A 12084-nucleotide genomic window follows, 5' to 3' on the forward strand; every position below is an offset into this window, starting at 1 on the left:
GATACTGAAAGTTATCAATATTCTTTGCTTTTCATTAAAATAGATACAAAAAATATGATGTAGATGACATCTTGAATGTACATAAACTTTCTTAGATAATTTCGAAATATTGTTTAGCAAATAAAACTAGAAATAAATTGTTTAAAGTTTATCTAGGTAACCCAATATTCTACAACTTATCAAGACATCAAATATTATAAACGTATAAATAAATAAACAGTTATGAGTATTGTTTCGAAACAAACATATTAAGAATATCATCTCCAAGGTCTCTTTTTTCTACTATAAGCCTCTATGGGTGTATCCTTTGACGATTGAACTAGATTTAAAATCGACGGGCATTCTTCACGAGTAGGAGATCTGTACAATAATTTTAATCTCTTATCATGTCTCTCTCCTACGATATTGATGAAATCCTAGAAAATAAAATAGGGCTTAAACAATAATCTGAGTATAATGGGATATCAATGTTTTTACATCGCCAGCGCACATTGCACACAGCGTATTTTAGGCGCATTGTACACGTACTTCAAACTCGGTAACACACAATTTCTGGAACGCATTCAAGATCTATACTTTTACATGTACACATGCATGTATACGCTGAAAGTGAGCGTATCACAAAGTAAAGCCATCAACTAGGTCAAAATATTTGTATATAAGTTAAGGTTTAATACAAAAAACCTTTATAGATCTGTTTATACCGCAAGATCCAAAATATCTAGAGTGAATATTTGCTAAAAACAAATAGTTGACACAATATCTACATTAACACAATTTAGGTACTTAATAAACAATCTGGGTAAGTAATCAGTGACAAAGTTTGTAATGATAAATGTGAATGTAGGTTTTCCAGAAGAAGACTGCAGCAATGGTTCAAAGCTTTATGTGAATGTCATGCCTCCAAAATGTTAGATAATGCCAACTTATAACACATTATACCTCACTTGTTTACTGGTAGCTTAGTGCTAGTGTGTATTGGCGTGTCTAAAGGGGACTAGGGTGAGTGGCGCCTACCCTACAAAAAGCCTTGCACTTACCAAGACCCTGCGTAGTGCATACCGTATTGAATTCGGTTACCTTTTATTCCGCCAGCTGCCCCCTTAGATAAAATTCGTAGCTATGCCAATGTATGTATACAACAAAGGGAATAGTAAGTATTAAAACTATATAATTCAAATCTAATATAACTAGTGTAATGTGCAGAATGGATTTACTTACTTTATAAAATAGCGGTGGTTTGGAAAACTTAGGTTGATCAACAGCGTTCTTGGGCGATATTATATTTTTCTCACATTTGAGAGGAAAAAAAGTTGTGGTAGCAGCACAGCGGCCGAATGGAGTCGGTGGCACGCGCTTCTGTTGAACTGAGCATCGTATGCGACTCGAAAACATTTCAGTCTGTGTCGATCTATTTTTCTTTTCTACCTGCTTTTTTGAAGAAGTTAGCTACAACCAAAGTTTTAACGCTGTCTAGAAATTATTTATATTAAACATTTATACTACAGTGATAATTTTGTGAAACACAAGATAATGAATGAATAAATTTCATCGGATCAACTGAACACCTCCAAGATGAGAAGTTAGTATTAGATAACTAGTATAGATGTAATTTGACAAATGCTAATGATTATGTATCAATAATGAGCAAAAAGATTACAAAAGACGTAACTGCATCACATACAAAGCTCTCTCTACGCTGTTGGGGATGGGCGGGTTGTATCCTTCGCAGTAACGTTTTCGGCGTGGTGGGGGACGGCAGGGCGCAGTAGGTGCGGCATATTCTAGGCACGCGCAACGTGGATTGCGCCGATGGGGACTTAGGGGAACGAATATTTCTTCGAAAACGGTGGGTACGTTTCCGTTCGCCTTTAGTATTCAGGTTCTAATAAATAAAATGAAACTTTGTTAACTCATTTGTCTCAAAATTATATTATAAATAAGATTTACAAATACATATTTTTTATGGGAATACGTACATGAAACCATTGTTTTATGCAAAAATCTAATTAGCAAGTTAATGCTTAGTTGTAGATTATTACCTGGTTTATCAGCGGAGGGGACAATGGGAACGGCGGTGACGGCAACAACTGGCGTGACCGGGAGCGAGTTAGCCGCGCTGGCGGCCTGAGAGACTGCGCTCTCGATGCTGTTGGCGGCATTAAACAACAGCCGGCACAGTTCGCACCCGGCAGCAGAGAATGCTGTCAACATACCACTTTAGTGTCAATGTTGAAATTTAACACAATAACATTTTAATTTTGTAAATTGCATTTGGCTCTACTTTTCACAATAGCTTTACGTGCGACCCTCAAGCTCAATTTTTTTTACATAGATTCTCATTTTATTTTATTCTTTAGCAACTTTTTTATCTTTGTGTAAACATAGCGCGTTCAAAAAATTATACTATTTAATATATCTTAGAGAAATGTACCTACTGGGTAAATAGGAAAAAAAGACGTAGGTACATCAAAAGAAGACACGATTCGATTGCTACTGACGCTCTCATGACGTGTCAATTCATCTTTACAATGAACAACATAAAGCAAGTAAAAATACTAGATACGTAAGATGAATAGAGATGAAAGCGCGATGCGAGATGGAGCGAGGCTCGTACATCGGGAGCAGCACCTGGGTCGAGGTGGGAGCAGCCAGGCGCTCCGGGCGGCAGGCGCTGGTGATCACCGCCCGCCGGACCTGCTGCGCCAGCCACACCCGCCCCGTGCACGTGCAGCTTTATGTTGTTGCGGACCAGGTGAGGCTTGATCTCCTCGAACCAGACGTCGCATAACTGATAATTCAATCAAATGTATACCGACAGTCTTTCCGCGCTGATTTTAAGTAAGCAGTTTTATTTCCAATCACATACAAAACAAATGCTCATTATTTTTAACGAAAAGAGCACAGCTGCACTTATAGCCTAGATACCTTTCTACAATCTTTATAATAGGAATCAGAAAAACATGTTTGAATGACATATCCTATTGATAAATTCATCGCTAGGACATAATATTCTTATACATAACGTTCGCGTTAACGATTGTAGAAAGGCATCTTGGTTACAGCCCTTGATTTGTAATCGCTAGTTGATGTATAGATTACGTATTTATGTAGCTATAAAAATATAGACTGTAAAATGATATTACTCACGCCAACTAAAGCATTTTCAAGGTCGTATCTAATTGTTTTTGGTATTTTATTTCTATTACGCTTCTCGGGTAGCTGTTTCGGGGCGGGAGCATAAGGACCGCTGTCTCCTGACGCCTTATTAATGGCAACGTGCGGACGATTGCCATTGCCTGCAACCATTACAGACGCCTTCCTCATACGCGGCTGTGACATTGTTGGCCCGACACACTCAGACCATCCACAAATAAATATAATTCAAAACCCAACTTGAAACGCCCTTCAATATACTCTTAAAAATAAATATGTTTAAAAATATAGATCAAAATGTTGACATCAAAAGATGCGCTTTCAACTGTTATATCAAATGCCAGTGTCAAATGAATTGTTTGTAGGTAAGTGCACCTAGCAATAAATAATAGATTAAATAAGTTACCAAACATATGATACATACTACGGAAATAGGTTTCATTCATCAATAAACATGAAATAAACAAGGCCGGATTAAACTTCAGGCAGATAAGGCAACTGACTAGAGACACTGCGCCCCGAGAAAAAAAGAAAACTTTTCTTAAAGTGAAAATTAAATTTAAAACATTGTTTGAATGAGAATGGTATGCTATGGTTTTCATTGTTTTACATGTCATCGTTGTCTTTCAGTTCCTTTTTGATTACATTTTAAATTGCGCATACTTTTACGCAGCGATTTAAAAGTGAACGCCAACTTAAGAGGATATGATGATGATGGCACCTAAAAAGAGTCCTTTTAACATCGTTAATAAAAGTTTTTTCGTGATATTCATAAAAAAGATGTGTAGATTTTCCGGATAATGAATATGAATATTTATTCTAAGTAATGTTTGGCGTCTATTTAATCAAATAAGCCGAGGGATTTAAAAAAAAAACTACGCCAGAAATCTCATGCTGCCAAGACATTGCATCCGGTGTTATTTCTATTACAGGCACTAAAACACAATAAATATTATGTTTATAGTACTGAGTTGTGGCAAAATCATGTTTTTTTAAGATTTTTTTATAAATTGTAATAAATTATATATCATGACGCGTGGGTTTGTTTAATGTTGTTGGTAAATTAAGTGCTGGTATTACCTAACGGAATTCAACGAAACTACACCGAAAGCCCTAAAGGCTACAATGCCCTACGTTCTAGTGTAAATGTTGTTTAGTTACGGTCAGCCCTGAAGGGGTAGGCAGAAGTGCAACGGGGGACCCACTTTTTGCCAAGTGTGTTCTGTCCCATAATGTGATAGGGGGCGAGCTTATTGCCATATCGGGCACAAATTGTAGGCTTCGGGCTTATACTGAGCAGAAAATTTCAATACCACTTTGCCCGATTTAGGATTCGAACCCGAAAAGTCAGAAAGGTGATGACACCCCATATACCTGCATGAATCGCTCACGCGATACAAGCACGCCACCGAGAAAATCAATAGTACATAGGAAGGAAGGCATATAGAAAGATCTTCCATATTAAATTCTTATAATTCATACATTTGGTCTTTGACCCTGTAGGTATATTATTTATTTTATTTTAAATACGTACAATTTGTACTTACAACTAACCCAAACGCTCGTTGTGGTCGTCAAAAAAATACAGCATAACGCCATCTAGCTAAAAAGCCTGAGATTATTTAGATAATTGGTTGTCTTGTTGAAATTATAGTTAAAATTTTAATAACATTATCATTAGAAAAATAACTCACATTAAAGTACGGAATGCCTGCTCCGATCCGTCCAACTTGCAATTTGCCAGAATAGATTGAATGCTTAATTTTCTTTTACAAAAAAAATATATAACATAATATGTGGGTACTTCATCACATGCATATTACAAAAGAATAATGTGCAATAATTACAAGTGATTGCAAAAATTAAACCCGAATCTTGTTAATAGCAATGAATACCACTAACTTGAAGGCCGCATTTTATTCTTCTGGCTCATATATACGACAATTCACATCTAAAATATTTAGTTTTGTTACTAAAAGTAGATCGAAAGAAGATGATGTAATAAATATGAACGAAGTTTTATTTTACGGTGGGTCGGACGAAGAACAATCCAAGCAAGTGGGTTTGAACAATCTCCAATGCATTGCCTACATAATCCAGCATGCCTGCAGATCAGTCGATGTGTGTGTGCCGAGCCTCGCGAGCAATACCATCATCAAAAGCCTCATGAGCGCCGCGAAGCGAAACAATGTAAAGATAAGGATAGTGGTACACAGTGACGATTTCCACTGCCTGCAATCCTTCACTGAAAACGGGATTCAAGTAAAAGTGATCAACTCAGCAGTGGCATTAGAACACGACTTTATTCTTATAGATACTTCTGGAGATTTCGAGGATGCAGTAGCAGTTATAGGATCCATTGATTACGAACCAAGCCGGGTAAACTGCAACAGTGACGCCACTATTCTAACGTCTGATATTAAAGTTGTGAATGCCTTGATGAAAGAATTCGACAGAGTATGGCATTCTGAAGAAAACGTTATATTTCAAAATAAAGATTATAAATCCTGTTGAGTAGGAGAAAATAAGTGATCGATTCGTTTTTATTTATATAGATGCAATTATTAGAATTTTACTTACCCTTGATAAATATTGTTATTAGAAATAAAATTACGTCAGTAACAAAACATATTTCGATTTTATTTTCCTTTGATCATTGTGAGATTATCATTATAATTGTATTACATTGATATTCATTACAAAAAGTAGATTTATAAAAATGTTTGTACTCGAGTGCATAAGTTAGCCTAAGCATTTCATATAAACGGGCTCAACCGAACTATATCAGAAGCTGAATAGTTATAAGGCCTGTTTCACACTGACCAAGTAAATGTTATGCCAGTACAATATCAAGCTAACGTACCTAGTACTAATTTGATTACTAATTATTGAGGAGTACAGTTGATAGTTATTTGCACTAATTTGTCGTACTGTATTTAGTTGACGAATTCCATTTACTCAGACGTGGAGAAATCTATGCATCCCACCCATTAGCTCATAAATCGAAAAGCATAATTTTACTTATTATTCTATTAATACATATTTAAAACATTTTTCAACTACTCATGTAATTAAAAAAATAGTCAGTAATTGTAAAATGTAGTTGATTTTCTTTTATATTTACCATAATATTCATTAAAACGGGTTTCCAGTGAAATCATACTTTTGATATACGACTTAATGCGTGGGATCCATCGAAATAGGCGCTTATAATCATCGTATATTTTTAACATGACAATTACTTCATATTCAGTACAATGGTTACCACAATTACCTATATTGTCTACACATTATGAAATCCTCATAATCGACACAAAACCATCTGCCGCAACTATTTGTATGCAAGTATATTATTATTCCAAAACTATAAGTCTTTAAGAACCTCTGTATTACATCTTTGTTAACTTATAATACTTTTATTTATAGTTTCTTATGGTTTACACCTCCGGAACTTCCATGCTAATCTACGTAAATCCTACGCACACATAAGGCCGTCATTTAAATCACTTGGCCGAGTTGATAACTTTTGGCCGACAAGGGCATTTATTGAACCGGACGGTCTTTGTTCGAGATGTGGCGCGAGCGTTGCGGTCCGCATAAGTGACAAAACCAATTACCAGAGCAGAGAAGCTTGTGAACCAAAATAGGCGAAACAACGAGAAATATACGCGTGTCAAGCCCGGCCATCGATCAAAAACCGCTCGCCACAACAAATGCCTTAAAGCTAGAACGCATTAGCAATGATGTTTGGTAATAATAAGAGCATAATTATGGTAAGTATAACTCCACCCTGCAGATTTATGATGAGCAAAACATTGGCAATTTTCAGCGTATGCGTAACATTATAATTTAAAATTATAGTGATGTTGGAAATTAACTAAAGTCGAATACTTTGGTTTCGTAGTGTTACCTTTTCACTTTCACTCATACACTTAAATGCATAAAATAATCTAGGTACAAATTATTATTTTTCACAATGTGCGTCGGTGGCTTCTTACAAGTTCAACTTCAACAAAAGTTTAAATTAATATAGGAATAAAAAGTAACTTTAGACTGTAAAATTTGATTTGATTCGCTATATTCGCCGTGGATATACAAAACTAATAAAATACACATAATTCTAGATTGAAGTAACTATTTATACACATTTTGTTTATGAAACAATAATAATATCAACAAACTAGGTCGGTACTTACATAATTACAGAAATTTACACTTAACTCTGTCCCTATCTCTCTCATACGCTTTGGATAACTCCTGCTAAGTACTCCATTAAGTAATCACTTCACTTATTTACACTGATTTTATCATTGTATCGAAAATATAACATTAGCTTTTTGCGATTGTGATAATGCGAATCTCAGAATATATCATGTTGCATGCTGTCCCACAATTATTATGATCAGTTTTAAATATCGGCATTAATAAATAAATAAATCAGTATGTATGTCAATTTTTTAAAATATATTCTTGTTCTGTTTGGCACAAAATTATGTTTGTCTGAGCAATGGGTATGTATCATAATAATTCGTGTACAATATGTGATTAAACATATTATCAAAAATTAAAATATTATTGTACTACCATGTGAAATAAAAATGATGTAAGCAAATTATATTAATTGAATTATGGAAGTTGATATACAAATTTAAATAATTTATGATACAATTAGGTTTAAAAAAATATCCGCTCCTATCAATAAAATGATGCATATTCAGTAGTATTGCATAAATATAGAACCAAATATATCACAATATTTACAATTCCGTGCCGAGATCCGCATCACAAGGAAGTATCTTGTATTTTCAACTCATTTCTAGGGACATTCACTCAGAACATGATTAAAGAAATATTCACAGTAGAGTTAACAATTATTAACTAACATATTATTATCTACATGGAAAGTTTTCAATCAAGTATCTTTAATCAGTACAATCAATTGATTTTGTCAAGGAGTTGTTGGTACCTTTTCTAAAATTCTTACCAATATAACTGCTTTCTATGAATAGTGACATAGTACAAAAAATATATATTTTGTATCCAACAACTTGGAATAAGCCTAATCTATGTATAAGAACAATTTCAGCTTTAACAAGTTGGTTACGAGCGATATATTATGTTATTAATATAAATACTTTTATTTGCTTACGAACGTCACTACTCACAAAACGCAATGATATGCACCGCATCACACTTCAAACATATGCACATTGGTCAGGCGTAGCTTATGTCTATACCACTTCCACATGCACAAGACTAGCAATACTAGCAACACGAGTAACACAAGTGACAGTAGCGGCGGCGTGTGTGCCACGGCGGTGACGCACACGCGCCGCGACCCCTAGTGTGCGGGTTGGCACAGCGGACGTCATACGTCGACGTCGACGTCACTGTCGTGTTCGTGCGTGCCGGCCGTGCCCGCCGTGCCGGCCGTGCCGCCCGACCGAGGCGACGACTCAGACGACTCCTCCGCCGAGCCCTCCTCGTCCATCATTATCGCCGCCGGCAAACATGCTGACACTTCTTGCAACTGACTGGCGTAAACTGCAATACAATTGCAAATAAATACAACTTTAGTTAAAATGACCTCAACTCAATAGGCTTTATGTCCTGTTGTTTAAAATTATTATAAATGCATTATTGGTAAAGTAAGTTTATTTGATTTACCTTTAATATTAGATGGCTTGAGATCAGCACTATAGTTGAGTGACTCCTCCATAGCTTCCATAGTGAGTGTATCTGTGTCCAAACTATCCATAGACCCTGAACATGACGGGGAACTATCTGGATTTGAATTCAATGTCAATTGCACTGTCTCAAGCTGTGGTATATGTGGCCGCACCTGAAAATACAAAAAAATTGCCAAATTAAATAACTTATCTACTTAACGCTTACATATATATTCAAAATTATTTAAAATATTGTTTGATATAAAACATACTACACACTAACAAGTAAACAAATTATGTTTGACAAGTAATCAGAATGGTATGGAACAGATGAGGAAACTTTTTCAGTCATACAAATGAGAAGGTACAAATCTGTCTTCATACCTGGAATCCGGAATTTTTTTATTTTTTAAATAAAAAAACACAATCAATACATATAAAGAATTTATCATTAATTAATTTATACCCACCTTCATTCCATCTGGTCTATGTGGGTTTCTGCAACCTTTACATTTACATTCGGTACATGGTTTACTGTCCACATAACAAGGACATCTCTGCCCACAACATGTTAACTTCCCCGGAGTAGCTGTTGCATTGCCACATCTACATCCTTTTCGTTTACTACTGGCTGAATTACGTTGTCTATTGGAGGGCTTTTTAAAACCTAATTGACTCTGGAAATTATAAATATGATTATAAATAACACTGACACAAAACAATTGATTTTAAGCAAATTAATGTTATTCAAACATCTGTTTCTCTAAGAATCTATTTTTGATTGTGATTATATTTATGATCTGATATTCTAGAATGATAGTAATAATGCATCATATTTCTGCCATGCAAATCTGCAATTAAATTGTTCACAATATGATGTAATAGGTAACATAGTAATGTTTGCAATAAGAATAAGTGAAAGAACACTGTTCTTTATTGACTTACTAACAATACTTAGTACAATATTGTTATTTATACCATTTAATTTATCTATTATAAAAGTTGGTCAAACAATTGAATGGTTTCAATACTAAATACTAAAAAATTGTGATTATAGTTTAGCTTATAAATACATGCATTGATTTATGTTTGAATATGGGTTAAAAATATTCAAACATAAATCAATGCATGTAAACAATTTGTAAATTTTTGTTTGAAGAATAAATGGTGTATGAATAAATGTTAGCTGTAGAATCTAAAAAACCAGTAATATATAAATCTTAAGATAATTAAACAGTAAAGTCATTAATAAAGTTTAATTCACAGTCACAGACCCATAACATTTACCTTACTTTCTCTAGTAGTTGTCTCACTTTGTGGTGAATCTATATCATCAACAGCTTTCCTTTTAATTGTGATTTTGTTGCCAGATCCCGCATACATCACAGAGTATAGGGGAGAACCGTTAGAGGTTGACCTAGAGTTTGGTGACTCTTTGGATGTTCTCGCTTCTGAATGATTTGATGATGACGCTGCCTGAGTTTGTGTTGATGCTGAATTTGTGTATACACATGGTAATATACTGTACGCAGACTTTGATAAACCCGCAGTACTTTTGTAGTCATCTGTAAACCCTGCTCCTTCCTGTATCAAGTCTATTAACCCAGAGCTAGCAACCGTACCTCCATTTATACCTGCAGATATCTCATCTTCATCTAATAAAATTTTATAAACGTCCGTACCCATAAAATATTCACACAACTTTTTATAACACTGAAGCAGTATCCTTAATTGTAAATTTTCTGCATAGTTTTCATAGTCTTTACACCAACTACATGAAGGTTTTAATTTCTTACGTCCTCCTTTGCACTTTTTACACACATGATGCTGGCAGCCAGAACTGGTCGGCGTGTACGGCTCCTTGAGCAAGTTACCACACACAGTACACGATAGAGATTGCCGTAAATACGGAACTAAACGAAATAAATCTATCCATGAGGATTTATCTGCGGGGTCTGCTAATATAATAAGCCTACATGTAGAAACGTATAAACTCGTCGCATTCATTGTTATAAATTTACTTCCACAATACTGTCATTTATGTTAACTCGTTTTGTTTAGTTTACACAAAAATACACAAATGAAAAGCCGCAAATCTTTCTTCGAAAACTCCAAATTGTCAATGTCAATAACTGTCAATTGTCAACTCATGTCAAAAACAGTTTTTGTTCCAAACTTGCAAAGTATCTTTAGCATTTCGAAAGTCCGTTTGCTTGAACATATTTATCAAAAAATAGTATTTTAAATATAAATAATAATTAATATAAGCAACTATTACATACGTTTTTGCAAATACTGCATAATTTCGTTTCTGTTTTTCTGAACGTAAATAATTGAATATACTAGCTGACACTATGTGTGTATAACAACATTTCGACAATCATTGTTAAGGTTTATTGTTTTACACCATTTTGTAAAATTGGTAGGTAATCGAAATAATTTATAAATATTAATTACTTACATTTTAAGTTGGGAAAATACATACATGTAATTAAAAAAAAAGCCGCAAGTGAATTTGTAAACGTGTAAGGTATGCCTCGATTCTCGAAGGGCGCCAAAAACAAAACTCTAAATTCAAAATGCCAAAATAATACGTACGTAACTGAGTACGTAATAATTATAATTTACATCTACAAGTTTCAACCACGGTTTAATAATATTAGGCAAATTAAAGTTGCAAATAAAAATCATAACCACATATGTACCTATAAGGAGGTTTTCATAAGGAGCCGTTCAAGTACTACATAATGCATTTTTTTCTTGTAAAACGTTACAATGCGTTACAGGGGCGGGAGGGGGTTCTCGTACAAAGTGTTATGTATAGGTTTTTTTTTATTTTAAAACAATAACAAAGGTATTTTCAATAATCTTCAAAAATAGCGTTACGTAATACTTGCACGGCCCCTAAAGAGATTCTCAACATGAATTCGAAACAAAATGTGATTTATGTGATACATAGAGCACGTAGCCAATTTAAAATAAAGTCGTAAAAATTGATTTTGGAAATATTATTGGAATGTAGCTTTTCGATCGAGAATAAATAAATACGCCGATACATCAGAGTTAGTAGGGTTAAAATTCGTGACCGACAGTCCCACTCCCTAGCTTTTAATCGTGTCATCAGTGGCAGAAAATAAGCACGTCGTAAAGTGTGTAGGTACTACTACGTGTACGGACGTAACCGAAACAAAGTTTGTTCAACTAATAATTAATTGGTTTTAGACTTTTTAAGACTGACAATCTTCTGTTATGTCTTTTA

The 12084-nt window shown here is 34.5% G+C and overlaps 2 protein-coding genes across 6 annotated transcripts; both read right to left on the reverse strand.

Annotated features, from left to right (window-relative positions):
- Positions 1-133: 133 nt before the first annotated feature.
- On the reverse strand, positions 134-3539 carry LOC115449019. Of its 5 annotated transcripts, none has more exons than XM_037442640.1 (6): positions 3151-3539; positions 2632-2791; positions 2043-2204; positions 1685-1885; positions 1222-1428; positions 134-416 (listed from the first exon to the last, which is right to left on the reverse strand). In XM_037442640.1, exons 1-4 carry the CDS (start codon positions 3340-3342, stop codon positions 1872-1874), a joined length of 528 nt encoding a protein of 175 aa, XP_037298537.1. In that variant the 5' UTR covers positions 3343-3539; the 3' UTR covers positions 134-416; positions 1222-1428; positions 1685-1871. The 5 variants fall into 5 exon arrangements, with proteins under 5 accessions (XP_037298537.1, XP_037298538.1, XP_037298536.1 ...); XM_037442641.1 differs by having other exon boundaries at positions 1222-1431; XM_037442639.1 differs by having other exon boundaries at positions 1222-1449.
- Positions 3540-7608: 4069 nt separating this feature from the next.
- On the reverse strand, positions 7609-11499 carry LOC115449007 (E3 ubiquitin-protein ligase MSL2). The gene is made up of 4 exons (XM_030176663.2): positions 10113-11499; positions 9296-9502; positions 8824-8998; positions 7609-8700 (listed from the first exon to the last, which is right to left on the reverse strand). Exons 1-4 carry the CDS (start codon positions 10830-10832, stop codon positions 8525-8527), a joined length of 1278 nt encoding a protein of 425 aa, XP_030032523.1. The 5' UTR covers positions 10833-11499; the 3' UTR covers positions 7609-8524.
- Between the last annotated feature and the right edge of the window lie 585 nt (positions 11500-12084).

The sequence above is a fragment of the Manduca sexta genome, chromosome 25 (genome assembly GCF_014839805.1).
Source record: "Manduca sexta isolate Smith_Timp_Sample1 chromosome 25, JHU_Msex_v1.0, whole genome shotgun sequence".
Lineage (NCBI taxonomy): Eukaryota > Metazoa > Arthropoda > Insecta > Lepidoptera > Sphingidae > Manduca > Manduca sexta.

What these genes read in the sequence shown, in the direction of transcription:
- LOC115449019 (XM_030176691.2), bottom strand. Translation starts at nt 3,342, where the DNA reads ATGTCACAGCCGCGTATGAGGAAGGCGTCTGTAATGGTTGCAGGCAAT. An exon ending in TTGAAAATGCTTTAGTTGGC is followed by an intron (nt 2,792 to 3,150) that starts GTGAGTAATATC and finishes TTGAATTATCAG; the next exon opens with TTATGCGACGTCTGGTTCGA. An exon ending in CTGCTCCCACCTCGACCCAG is followed by an intron (nt 2,205 to 2,631) that starts GTGCTGCTCCCG and finishes GTATGTTGACAG; the next exon opens with CATTCTCTGCTGCCGGGTGC.
- LOC115449007 (XM_030176663.2), bottom strand. Translation starts at nt 10,832, where the DNA reads ATGAATGCGACGAGTTTATACGTTTCTACATGTAGGCTTATTATATTA. An exon ending in ATAGACCAGATGGAATGAAG is followed by an intron (nt 8,999 to 9,295) that starts GTGGGTATAAAT and finishes TTGTATTTTCAG; the next exon opens with GTGCGGCCACATATACCACA. An exon ending in CAAGCCATCTAATATTAAAG is followed by an intron (nt 8,701 to 8,823) that starts GTAAATCAAATA and finishes ATTGTATTGCAG; the next exon opens with TTTACGCCAGTCAGTTGCAA.